A 14,975-nucleotide genomic window follows, 5' to 3' on the forward strand; every position below is an offset into this window, starting at 1 on the left:
TAACAAGTGCTCAGAATTGTTTACAAATCTAAACTTTGTATAAATCAATAATAATTAACAGGTATAATAATGTATATTTGTTTTAATGTTTTTACTTTCAGAACGTTCTCTTTGCTATCGGTTCGGCATTCTTGTACTACGTCAACCATTTCAAACTGTACTCATCATTTTGCGCCAGTCATAGTAAGGCCCAGAAAGTTTTGCATCCCAGTAAGTAAATTTGCTATGTAACTGTACATATTTGTACTGAAGTCTTATTTCAGTTCATATCTTGAAATTCTTAAGTACATATGAGAGATCAATACACCAAATTTGACTGTTTTGAACACATACATATGTATGGATATATGCATTAGACCGTACATATACATACATGTTTTGCAAGGCAATTTCGTATAAAAAAAAATTTCGGGAACCCTGAGGTCGTATTTTTACACTTGCATTAACAATCGGGTCGTTATGTATGATTTATCGATGTTCTTGTGAGTAAGTACTAGAACGGGCTTTTTTAGGTCAACGAACTTTGAAACGAAAAACATTGTCTCCTGGCGACAAAAACATCAATATATCACACTTAAAGATCCAACTGCAAATGCCGAGGGTATGAATAAAGGCCCTTACGATTGGCCCTTACGATCGGCTAAAAGAAAAATCGAAACAGCCTTCGAATCGAAACACTTCCTTAGCAAAAGTTTGATGATTTTTGGCCAGCTTTAATTTACTGGCTTTCGGTCAAAAATATCTTTGGCCCAAATAAAAGCACAAATATCTTTTTTCGAAATCGCCTTACAAAAATACTTTAGACTCAGAGAGGTGCGGCAAACTTTTGTAAGGTGTTACGGTCTAATGTACATATGGGACGATTCACGTCAACCGGCCCAGAGTTCTGCCCGAAATTCCAATTACTGAAAATGAACACGCCCTTTAACTGAAACGTGGCGAAGTAAAAAACTCAAAATTGCGTCTTTACTACATCGCTTTAAGGAGGGGGTTAAATGGAGTGAAGGAGGGTTGCCAGAAGGAGATCATGGGTGTAAATTTTGCAGCACATGGAGTCATGAAATTTCGTACCTTGAATTTGCCTTTCCTCGCTAGCTCATCAGCCCTGCAATTTGATTCCTCTATTTCCCGCATCCAATATAAAGCTGGCCTTGAAGACGGTGCTAGTATCGTTTAGAGCTCCCCGATATCCCTTTGCAACCTTTGATGGTTGCATAGGCGTATTCTTGATTTGATGGCCGCCTGACTATCCGGGGAGATATTTATCGTATTTTTCATTACGGCATGTGTACTAATAATCCTAGTCCTTAGAGAAAACTCCATAGCCGACCCTATTATCAAGCTTGGAATCATCCGTTTAGAGATTTAGTTCCCCCATTCTGCATTCTTGACACTCTCCTCGTGATGGGATGTTATTTGGACCTTACACAGGAGTTTTTGGTAATTTTCTTTTGCGCCACATCCTAATGGTAATAGTAATGAAGAAATTATACTAGAAAATAAATAAAATCTTCATATTTACAGTTGCTTTTAATAAAAAATTATCTAAGCTAAATGCGATTCACTGAACTAATGGTTAATTTTGCTGTTGCTCCTTTTGTATATAGTAATTTGGAATTGTTATTGAAGAAAGGTTTAATCTTAAATCAACAAAATAGATTTGTTAAATTGATACACCATACTATTTTTGACGCATACATACAGAAGTACAGGACGTACTTCTTTGCGCTCTGAAATAGTTGGTCACATTACCCAGTTACCCAGACGAGATGAGCATGTTACTCATACGCCATGCACGCCCGTTCGATTTTATTTTCTTTCCGTGATAAATGGTAGGTACATCCAATATGGATCCGCCATTTAAGTCTAATTTCAGACTCATAATCGGCGATCTTAAGAACCCCTAATTGTAAAGTTTTAAGCGAAAGCAATCGATTTCGATTCTTTGGCCGCCCTCCGTAGCCCCCCAAGTAACGTATTCTAAAAAAATGGATAAATTTAAAAAAAAAATCCTCCCCTTATTGGAGCCGCCATTTTGAACTTTAACAAAAATGGCGTCAGACAGAAAACAGTAAAAAAAATAAAAAATTAAATTTAAAAGATGTATACGCTTCTTTTATACAGGCTTTCGTATTGAATACTTAAGCAATACACATCTATACTTGTACTTACATTTAAATGTACTTATGTACATACATATATTTTAATCGTATGTATAAATGTACATACATTTGATTTCTTGTTAGCATAAACCGCATTTTAATCTATATTACATCCTTATATACATACATACATATGTACTTCCGTGTGGCATACATAAAGTATGCGTGTAGCTCCAAGAATCCTATTAAATGGAAAATGAAATCGAACTCGAACCAATTTACACGAAAACACCTGAATTTAGTAAAGTTTGAATGAGGTAGTTAACTACAGGTACGAATAACATGTGTATGTGCATGATTATGTATATGTACTGGAGGACTAATATCCGTATATACATACATATGTATGATTGCACATACATGTACGTAAATATTTACAGTGTGACTGAAAACATACTTGTTAACAACACCACCACCACCACCTCCTGCGCATTATTTAAGCGGTTACGCGTCAGAGACTTTGAAAGTTTTGAGAATATAAATATACATACATATATATGTATAATGTACGCTCTAGGGGTGTTAATTTTTCAGCTATTTTCGATCCCGGGATTAGTCCCGGGATTTAGGTATTCATTACTTTTCAACAAATTAAATCGAAAAAGTTGCTTCTACCATAAAAAAAAATAATAAATGAATGGGTTTGAAACCTACTTTTTTATTTAAAGTGGCGTTTTTATGTTTTCTCTCTGACGTCAGGATTTATTTTATTCAAAGATATGATTGATTCCAAAAATGATTTAAAACATTCAATGCAATGTAGAATAAAAATATGGGTACAAATGCAAGAGGAAATCTCTTTAGAATTTAGAAAATTACATACGTAATTTTTAAGCTGACAACGTTAGAAGAATGAAATTCGAGCATGTTATCGAGTTTATATAAGCCCTTAACATATAATTTTTTTAAAAACAAATACTGCGATATTTTAAGGATAAAATTTCTCACATTTCTCTAAATTTTTTAAATCATTTTTGAATTACTTACGTCATAGTGAAAAACTAAAAATGAAATTTTACTATATTTGGCACATCGTTTCGCGAATATATTAATATTTCTGTTTAAAATTTGCTATCGCGCGGTGTTTTATGTATAACGTCTAGCTCATTATTTAAAAAAAAAAAAATATTTAAAGGGAGTTTCTATTATTGCCATCAGTGCAAATAACAAATCCCGAAAAGCTCGGGATTATTTGCCAAGAATTCCGGGATTTTAGGGACCTTAAAAAGGCCGGGATCCCGGGATTAACATTCCTAGTATATACATATGCGAATGTGGGATTTTGTATGCCATTCCCTTGGCCAAAAGTCTATCGCGACATCTCTCTTTTTGCGGTTTCCAGCTCTGTGCCAGCTGCTGTAAAGCAACATTGTAATTTCACATGTTTAATGTTCATCGAAATTCAAAATGAGTTTATGCCCAGTGGGGAAATGGTTCTAGAGAAACTACTTTTGATTCAGCAAAGTTGCGAATACTGAATAGAAATGTTTAGATATAAAATGAGTACTCCGATTCTATAAAAAATTATGAAGTTTTAATTGTGTTTGCTTCTTGCTTCAAAGTGAAAAGAGCAGACTTTTCGCCTTCAAGTTTTGAAAAGTAAAATAGCATAGTTTTGTAAAGTACCACATTTCGCTGCTTTTGAACTACACAGAGGGAAAAAAATGAAATTAATCAGAAACGACAACGAAAGTACTGTATAATGCAAGTCAAGTTTTCCCTACAAGGCACCCACTAGTGTTTGTATATACATATTTCGCATCTAACAATGTCACACATTATGCCCTGCCTATCGCAGATCGTATTCAGCGTGTACTTACAAGTGTTGTACTTCAATCACAATCGAGTATGCATTAAAATATAAACAAAGCACACAATGCTTTGCCTGAGTAAATAAATGGTGAAGTGTGAGAGTAGCATTAAATATCCATACCATAAACAATTAATGAAAAACATACATACTTACAAAAGATGCCGTTCCTTACGCTAAAACTCTGACTCCACTGCGTCAAATGTCATGATATGTACATATGAGCAATTGTTCAATTTTTCGACCAAACTAAATAGAGGAAGATTTCATTGCTAAATTGTATTTAAATGAAATCTTAATAAAGACATACTAAAAAGAAAAGTCAAAATAACAACTCCTGCTCATATACCCGTATTTGTGTATGTAACGTATACGTCCCGTAGCACCATACACCACCGACTAACACGTCTAATCGCACGCAGTGTTGCCACTTGCAAATATTTTTAGGTACCAAAATGCCTACCAAATCAGTTTCCAAACTACCAAAATTTGTTCATCATTAGTTTTTTAGCTACACAAATTTGCAGTAAAAATTAAAACTACACATAATATTGTTAACAGTATTGGTTAACCATTCACACCAATCCTTCAGATTAAACAATTCGGGCATTTAAATAAAAGAATTAACGTATTGTATAAAAAACTTTTGCAGAATATGTAAATATATTTGGGATTGATTCAACTCATATCAAAAAATTTTTTTTTGTGTGTGTGAAAAAACAAAAGCAGATATTTTATGCATTACAATCAAAAAATTTCTAAATTTGATTCAATTTGCATCTCTCACCCTTTTTTACCAATACACTGACACTTTGCAAATTGCCTATCACCAATTTTTTTTTTTCAAGAAAATAGGTAATTTCTCTTTAATTTCAACAGCTAATCGGTCCTAGCTTTGGGAAATGAGTTTTTGTTTTGTTTGTTGTTGACATACTGGGAGCATGCCTTTCGCCAACCACAACATGACCGATTTGGTTTCTCATTTTTCGATCTGGAAATAACCACGTAGCGTGATGGATGTTCTTATGCTTGAACCTGGTACTGCATACTGCCATGTATCGGGCCTGACGAAGTCGAAAAAAGGCAGACTTTATTATCTTTTCGATATTTGCTATAAAACATTTCGCTACAATAAGTCCCAAAATACTATTCACTAATCAAATGAATCGGCAGACGGTGCCACACCCCATAGCTACAGCTTGAACGAATATGGATATTGTGGCTATTTTCCGATCGGGGCAACCGGACAACCGGTCTTCGAAATTATGCGATGTGGGACTTTTTTGAATACCAACATATGTCCAAGATATTGGTGAATATATGTGTGTATTGAAAGAAACCGCCTAAAATTATCTCAAAAGCTTAAACGCTTGAAAGCAGTCCCGAAGCGGCTGAATGACGTAGTGCGGCTTCATAAACATGGCTTTACAACTCAACACTGCGATGCTGAAATCACAGAGATGTATTTTGAATCGGCTTTATTTAGGTAGATTGTTTGCTTTTTGGTCAAATCGAGTGATTGAAATTTCATGTTGATCTGAAATTCGGTACACACCTTTAGTTGTGATGACAATACAATATCATTGTAAATCCAATATGGCCACCGCCACAAAATGGCGGATAATATTTCTTTTTTTCGATTCGCGCAATATGGATATAATATGAAGGGTTTTCACTAGTAGAGTACAGTACATTATGAACAATGGCGGATTATATATTTTTTCGATCCCCTTAACATGGGTTTCAAACTAAAGAGCTTGACCTATAGAAAACAGTGCAATCGTAATTCAAGAATGAATCCGGCACCAAGTCAAGAGGACTGCGTGTCGAGGACTGATTGGCGTTAAGGTGCCCCTAAATAATACATAGTTAGCCGGTAACCCCATATTTATAAATATAAATAAAAAAATAAAACAAACTTGAAAATAAAGTAAGACACAATTTTAGTTAAACAGTTTTATTGTAAAGCAAGTAATAATTATGCAGGTAATGTACTAAAAGCTAAAAAAACTAATTAGATAGATACCCGGTACCAGTCATCATCTCGCTCTTCTCGCCAATCTAGAGCATTGATCATACTAAAATAAAATCTTGAGGGGCAGCGTTCTCTACCGAAATATGTAAATGATCGTTCTGTGATGTTGCACGATGGAAGTAATGGATTTAAAGGGTGTTTTTTAGACGTGTGGTTTTCAATGAGGCAACTTTTTTTTCGGTTTTTGTATTTTTGACAGCTGTTACTTGATTTATACTCAGTTTGGTTTGCCATTTCATAATGAACAGACCAACTCCCGAACAACGTTTGCAAATCATGCAAATTTATTACCAAAATAATGGTTCGGTTCGTGCGACTCATCGCGCGCTGCGTCCAATATTCGGTCGGCATAATCGCCCAGGAGAGTCGGTAATTTGAACAACCATGGATAGGTTTCGCACCACGTTTACTCTAGTGGATAATGCGCATCCTCAAAGATGCCGTACAGTGCGCACCGAAGATGCTATTGCGTGCGACGTGTGGAGCAGAGTATCGAATAATGAGTCCATCCGCCATCGCGCGCAACTTTATAGAAGATTCTTGGTTTGCGGGCTCACAAAATCCCACTCGTGCAAGAATTGAAGCCGAACGACCATCAAGGGCGTCGCACGTTCGGTGAATGGGCCCAAAACGAGATGGCCACCGATCCCGATTTTCACAAGGAAATTTTGTTCAGCGATTTTCACATTTGGATGATGATAATGATAATCCACTAGCCATTGCTGAGACGCCGTTACATCCTCAAAAAGTCACTGTTTGGTGTGCTCTATGTGCATAGGGAATTATTGGTCCACATTTCTTCAAAAATTAAGCCGGCCATAATGTTACAGTAAATGGAGATGGCTATAGAACCATAATTAATGGCTTTTTCGCTCGTAAATTGGAGGATGTTGATGTGGACAACCTTTGCCATACAGTCATGCAGTCAGTCGTAGGCCTGTGGCGGGGCCTCCAAGATCATGCGATTTAACACCGCTGGACTATTTTTTGTGGGGTAATGTGAAGTCGCTTGTCTATGCAGATAATCCCGAGCCGATTGACGCCTTGGAAGAGAATATTCGGTGCGTAATTGCTGACATACGGCCGCAATTGCTGTAAAAAGTGGTTGAAAATTGGGCCCCTTGGCTGGAATTTATTCGAGCCAGCCGCGGCGGTCACTTTGCCGAAATCATTTATATAACCCTTATCTTTATAACAAAGCTAAATACTTGGCCATAACATTAAACTATATGCGTGTTATTTCTTCTTGGAAACACCATGTCTAAAAAAAACATCCTTTACTTTTACGCGATGACATTTCTCGTGCACAAACAACAAAGCCGAAAAGAAACTGCCAAACAGTCAATTTTCTTAATATTCATTTTTCGAAAGAAAACGTGGTTTAATTGTGCAAAATTGGAAAAATATATGATTTATAAAAATTATTAGAAAACCAAATAAAGAAAAAATGTGTATTTTGTGAAAGTATTAGTGAATTGCAGTGCACTTAAAGCTGTTTACTTTTACTTGAGAACTGTCAAAGTCGTCAAAACCAAAGTAGGGGTTTGCGGAATGCGCCACCTTTGTTCGCTACATTGTGACTTTGACATACATTCTATGTACTTTAGCATGATCAATGCTCCAGATTGACGAGGAGAGTTGGGTGTTCTCTTATACCCTGCACATAGCCAATTATACATTATTTCTTTACAATAACCCCGTTAAACTTAAATTTTTTACTTACCTTATTATAATGTAGAACCCTTTAGGTAAAATTTTTATGATTTGAGTATAAAATTAGCCATGTATGAATAGTTTTGTAAAATGAGTTGGCTTCTAAAATATGGGAAAGCCATTAAAAAATAATATTATTTAAATATTACTACTGCTTTAAGCAATTCGAAGTCATTATTCATGAAATATTGTTAAATTAAAGCAGTTACGTTGACAATTGTATGCCAACTGAAAATACTTATGTATGTATGCGCTTGGAAGCATCTGTAAGGCTGCCTTTCTCCCCCCTGTGAGCAAGTGCATTTTTAAATTACTCATGCGTAGCATAGGCTTCTCGAGGGTTTAAAGTCGCTTTCGCTCAGTATGGCATGTGGGAGCACAAGTGGACAAGTGTATGCTTGTTCCACAAATTTACGACATAACAATGCATTTTTAAGTGCCACTTCGATGCAAGTAATTGCAAGACAATTAAAAAAATATATATTTGCAACATGCTTTTAGTAACATTTTTTTATGAACCCACATGTGGCTGTTTGTATGTTTTTTTCAATATAAATATGTATGTATGTAGACATAGGAATTTCAGTAAGTGCACATTTTGTGGAGTACCTACATATGCATGCATGTCCATATTTGCGGTGAATGTAGGTATACATATATATATGTATTTATTATATCCAAGCTTCTTATGTGTCTTATGAAAATCGTTACATAGTGTAGTTAAAAAATTATTTTCCATGTTCTTGTAAGTGTATTTTGGCATACGGTTTTCTGTGAAATCGCTGAAGTAACTTTCTCCTGTAACAAATTGCATTTGATTACAAAATGCTAGAACCTCTGCGTATTGCCATTTATATTATTATTTTTACAACAAAATAAAAAACAGAGTTGTAAGGGCATAAAATCTTATGATAGCCCAGCAGCGAAACTACGAATACACGACTACGCTATCAACTCCAGAATCGACTTCAGATAATACAGTGCATTACAATATGCATGAACTGCTTCTCAAATGTAATCAACTCTAATTATCAAATATGTATGTATTCAATGATTTTTAAAAGATATTCTTATAAAGATCAATAAAAATTTTCACGGAAAGTCATCTGTTTCGTCTGTTTTACCCCTTAGCCTAGAAACTTTTCAGAGAGACAAACTTCATGCGAATCCGCGACAAAAACATTTCCAGCCAATGGTAGTGTTTTAAATAGTTATACCATGTGCTACCTACAGAAGGCATGCCTATAATAGCCACCTGTTGGCTCCATACGATCAACAACTCAATTGATGATCATAGGTTATTCCCCTTTTAAGGGATTCCGCCACCGACCGGTAGAGCTCATAATGCCCAGTGCATAGGGAACTAAAAAATACTGAGTAACTGAATCGTTTTCCTCAATTTTAGATCCAACAGTAGCGAGCTGGTCTTAAAAAGTTCTCCCAAACCTTTTTTGCTCGCTGAGAGCATATGCCTAGCTTAATCTCACGGTATTCAGGGTAATATACATATGCTTAGGTTATCAGTAGCCCCACAATGCTACGCAGCCTTCATTAAATAAAATATTCACCCATTCATTTCCGACGGTGACTTCAGTGGAGGTAAGGGGGAATGATGTAACTAAATAGTTGCGAGCCATGTGATTCTTGTTCAAATCTCTCTCTGGTCATATTGGGGGATGTATGTATGTACCCCTGTATGACTTGATGCGAATTGTAAAGCGTGCGGTTTACGTGGGTGCGGATATAAGCAAATTTCACGAGTCATATTTTTCGACAAAAGTATGTTTTGGTCGCAAATGGTGGCGCAATTATCTGAGACAATGCATTTTCTTCTGTTTTGTGTAAACAACAAGATTCCACCGTGAAATTGTTTTTAAGTGAAAACTTAAGAAAGATAACTAAAAAAAGTAAAAATAACAACTCGTGCTCATATACCCGTAGTTCTCTCAACTTAAAAGTCATAAAATTTAAAAGTACCTAAATATTGGCGTGGAAGATTTTTACACAGTATTCCTTATGCACATATTTATTACTTTCTTTATGTGTATAACACTTTTAGAATGAATTTCGGGCGTGCTAATAAAAATTGCAAAAATCTTAGTCATATTTTATTCAATGTAAATTTTTTTTAATTTTGTGGCACACTAGTTTTATTACACTAGATTCGTTCGCTTTGGCAGGAGTGATATTTCTATCGTTTATTTTTAACATTTTGAAATATCTTAAATTATTAAAATTAAAAAATCATAAAATTCCAAAATTTGCAAAACAGTTGCGACAAATATTCTGCATGTTGTCATTTTTTTTTTGTGGCACACTCTTGAAACTTCTCAAATATATTGCACTTGATGCCAACGTCCATTGCCTCTAATATGAATATTGTGTTGGAAAACTTCCAAAAGTTACTAAAAACCAATTATGATTTTTCGAGTTACAATGAGAAAATTAGTGATTTCGGTACTTTTTCGCCTAAATAAACATTTTAAGGCTAAAATTTTTCAAACAAATGCTTGATTTATTTTTTATTTTACTTGTTTTTGGATCTGGAAAGAAATTTTAACGGTTTTTTTTGTGGAAAGAGAAGGAAGTGACACTAAAAAACTTGTGAGATTTGCTCAGATATGTATGTATGTAGGTGCCGCTAGTGTGAAAAAGTAGGGAGTCAATCAATCAGATGTGACATTTTTAGCCAATTCTTTACACAGAACACTGACGTCCTACTCAAAATATGTAAAATTTTAATTTAATTTTGTAATTTTAGCAACATAAACATATATTATAAACCTAATATACATTAATTCAACATTCTCACTAAATAAATAATGTTTTCGTTTCAGGATGCAATATATGCATTTGTTTGTTGTAGTAGTTGGCTATCATACGAATTCATTGATGTACACGAGTGCGAGTACTAATTTATTTTAATATACATACAGCTCATTTAGTTGTGCAACATCAGAGATGTAGTTAGTGTTGCACTTATACACAGAACCTGTAGATTTCAAATACATATGTACATATATTTACATACATATGTATGTATGCCTTTGTAACTTTCAAATAAGTGCCATTGTATTAAGAAGCGGCAGAAATTTAATGGCTGCAGTATTTTCGAAGTCATTCAATGCCTTACAAAATTGTCTGATACTTTACTGCCACAGCTTGTTTTGTTAAATTCAAAGGATGTGAGAATGTTATTAAAAAGATTAAATACGCAATAGGAAATATTACATAACTAAGGCAATATTGACGCTGGTATCTGTACCATCGTGTGTACAAATACTATAAATATTCTCCTTCACAGTCTGCCGCATTACCAAAAAAGTCAAAGCGAAATTTAAACAAAAGTAGTATGTTTTGTGTACTGAGTCTGAATGGTTAGAGGCGCATAAGTCCACCCGATGGGATACCGTATCGATTTCTGGCCCGATGAACATCCAAAAAAAAATCTAACAGCGCTCTTTCCTTAAAAGGGCTCTTCCACTCTTCCTCTGAGTATATTACTGCCGTGAAGAAGCTTCTTGCGAAAAACCTTCTCCAATTCCAAGGCGACATAAACCAGTAGGACGCACAGCGGTACTTCAGTAGTACGAAATTTATACAAAATAGAAGCAACAAAACTCAGTCGAATTTTATTCAACTAAAACTGATTGAGATTTTTGTTCACTTAAGCAATATGTTTTTTTTTTCTTATAACTTTACTACTCTACTACTACTACTCTACTACTACTACTACTCTACTACTACTACTACTACTGTCTACTAGACAAAATAGACCAGATATTTTAATAAATATAAACAAGACAAAAATTACACTTTATAATTGCTAACTTTGACATTTTGATGAACAAAAGCTATGTTTCCTTCGTCTTCTTACTATAAAAAAAAATGAAATAACCAAATATTTACTTTCCGATCCTGAAAAAAAAAATTGGCGCATATTTGCGACTTTTATCGTTACCTTATATAGTAATCATGGCTTTTGTGGTATTTTTAAGGCGTTTTTGGGGTTAGGTTAACCGATTACTCCCATTTTTTGGATGTTTAGTTATAATGACGGGATTCACAAGACGTGTCAACCATCGTAGAATCTTAAGCTTAGCATTTTTTTATCTAAAATAATGATCAAAATGGTTTTACAGGATTTCAAACTGCACCGAAATATTTTTAATCTGATAAAAAATATATAATATAAAACAAATGTTAGGCTGAAGATTTTACGACTGTTAACACGTCTTGAGAATCCCCTAAATATTATTACATATGGGCAAAATTTCGGAATGATATGTTCATCGGCACGCTTCTTATGACCTTTTTGAGGTTAGGTTTGTATGGGTGGTATGTTTTAAAATAAATCGATCATGCAAATTTTTCGTTGGTCCTTTATTTATGTTCATAAATGTTACGTACGGAAAATGGACGTTCTACGGCGATTCCTTCTAATTTTTTTTTCAAAAAACATATAAAGCTGTACCACTGTAGGACGCCTCCAGTTGTGCGATAACATCAAGACGCACGCCAAAAATTGGAGGAGAAGCTCGATCAAGGACTTAATAAATATGTGGGTGCCAAATATAATTTTTTTTTTGTTAATGTTCCCTACATTCTTAGCAATAAATTAACCTAATTTTGAATACAGGGTTCGAAATTAAATACCATAACCCGCAAATAATATATTATAATAAGTACCATATTTGTGCTAAGTTAAGTCCAACGTGCTCTGTTTAAAGCTCATAAGACTAGTAAATGTTCAGTACCAGGTTGACTGAGCTTTGCCGGGAGTGCATATACTTTTTAAAGTTTTCAAGATTTGGATAGCTTTAAAAAAATATTTTGAAATTAAAAAAGAAATTGGATTGCGATATCTAGTAAGTAAATTTCTTACTCTAAAATTAGGCGGCAACCCCATTCCGAATAACGCTGGAATTAATAGTACAAATCTTGGGCGTGTATGTTCTGCGTATACTTACAAAAAATTCTGATTGAAATTTTTGTTAATTACAAATTTGTATTACATAGAAGCGTGGAAACCTTCACCGAAATATTTTCAGACTAAAGTTCTCAACAATACCTTTCATTTGATATCCATATTGCGATATTTTAGATAAATTGTGAAGCATCGAAAATAAGTGGCAACCTTACACTATTATCTTAAGTGATAACGTTTTATATATCGGGAGAGCATTGTATAAGAAACTTCTCTTGGTACCCATGAATAATAATATTTTACCTTTTTTTCTAAAAAAAAAAATTAAATAAACTTGCGATTCAAAATAGGTGGCAACCCTATTAAAAATATTTTTTAATTAGGAATCTTTGAAATACCTTCCATTTGATACCCATATTATTATGTTTTAATTAATGTGTAACTAATTTCGAATAGGTGGCAACCTTATACGAGTCTTCTCGGAGATAATGCCTATTCTGATAACCTTAAAATCCAAAACATTATCTGTGTACAAAATTCCATCAAAATCGTTAGAGCCGTTTCCGAGAGCCCTATGGATATTTATATATATATATATATATATATGTATATATACAAGAATTGCTCGTTTAATATAATAAGATAAGACTTTAAAAACAAAATTGCGTATTATTAATTTTATCAAGAGTATTAAAAAATCTATAAAACCAATTTTGAGAGCACTTTAGACGGTTGCGTGGGCGTATGAATAACATTGCGCTTACATAAAATTTAGGTTTTTCTTTTTACATTAAATACTTTAATAATAAATAATTACACACGTATATACAAAACTATACACCTATTTACATTTCTATGTGCATATGTATGTACATACATACATATATGGATATACATAATACTGTCACTGCTTATTCCACTTCCGCAAGCACTAATTGCAGTGAATACGCCTAGGCTTACAAAAGCGGAAAGCAAAGCGCGAAATTACATTTTTTGCCATGCACAAGCAAAAAAAAAATTATTCTGAAAAAAATTATGGAATGTGAAGTTTTAATTTAATTTATACAAAAAGACTGACCTCATTTAAAGTCTTGCAAAATTAAAATTATACAAAAGCAGGCTCAACGTAAACATAAAACCAGTCATATGTCATGGCAGCCGCAAGTAAACCCCTGATGTTGAAACATACATATGTACATACATAAGTACTTCCATGAGTGTATGTTTCATTCACTTTTGATTCAAAGTTGATTGTATCAAAGCAAGAATTTGTTGGGGAACAACAAGGTGCGTATTGTGGTGGCGGATAGGCGCACAACCCAGGCTGGGGAAGCACAGCCCGAGCCGGCCGAAATGCAAATGGGCTGAATATTATTTGTTAATTAAAACAAAATTCCTTACGCTTGTATTTATTTGTAGACGTTATTATGTACAAACTCCACCAGTTTTAGGACAACGTTTTAAATTAAAAAAAAAAAAAACAAAATGTTTTAAACTGGATCTTCATTAGGCATAATGTTTTCAAACGACATTTGTGGAGGCCAGAAGCAGGAATATTTATCTGTGAATGAGAGCACTTGCTTGCAAAAGAAGTAACTTCAGGTATACCATACATATTAAGGTGTTCGATTATTCGGCTTTCTTCAAAAACCGGTTTTCGTGTTCTTCGAAAAATTGCAATTTGAAAAAAACTGGTTCCCGATTTTGAAATTAAGAAAAAGCGAAAAAAACGGTTTTATTTTGCATAATTTTCATATAGTGAAAATGATTATGTTGGTACGAATTTCAAACTGCTATAAAACTAACAGAAGTTAAGACAGCTTTTATTTATAAAAGAGCAAAGCAAAATAAGTTCAACGTTTTTTTAGAGCAAAAGTAAAACAAATAGAAATCTGTGAAAAATTCACATTTGGTCTTATTTTAACATTAAATTATTGCATTTTTTCTGACTTTTTTTTGGATTTGAGTAGTGTTCTTGCCGCCGTGGCCGCGTGCTTAGATGTGCCTACTGCCACACGGGCAGCCCATGCAGGGTTCTTTCCTGGTCTCTGCAACATCAAAAAAGGTTTTTCAAATAGCGGTCGCCCCTCGGCAGACAATGACAAACCCCCGAGTGTACTTCTGCCATAAAAAATCTTCTTCGGAGTTGGAGTAAAAGTGTAGGATCACTCCATTTGCGTCACAACATCAACAAACAGAATACGAATTGAAGAAGAAGCACGGCCAAACAATGTTGAAAACCTTTAAGCGCCAAACATTCATTTATTATTATCAAATATGAAAAGCTTTTTATCCTAAAATAACCTAGGATATAATTTTAAAACTATT

At 34.2% G+C, this 14,975-nt stretch overlaps 1 protein-coding gene across 3 annotated transcripts in view; it reads left to right on the forward strand.

Moving 5' to 3' along the window:
- Nucleotides 1-14,975, forward strand: part of sif (guanine nucleotide exchange factor still life) — a 376,406-nt gene that overhangs the window by 324,509 nt on the left and 36,922 nt on the right. For all 3 annotated transcript variants that reach the window (XM_017637645.1, XM_017637652.1, XM_017637660.1), the window contains exon 14: nucleotides 102-210. In XM_017637645.1, coding sequence (XP_017493134.1) covers nucleotides 102-210 — 109 coding nt within the window. The remainder of the gene's footprint in view (nucleotides 1-101; nucleotides 211-14,975) is intronic.

The sequence above is a fragment of the Rhagoletis zephyria genome, unplaced genomic scaffold, assembly GCF_001687245.7.
Source record: "Rhagoletis zephyria isolate East Lansing unplaced genomic scaffold, Rhagoletis_zephyria_1.1 Rzeph_scaffold_00133, whole genome shotgun sequence".
NCBI lineage: Eukaryota > Metazoa > Arthropoda > Insecta > Diptera > Tephritidae > Rhagoletis > Rhagoletis zephyria.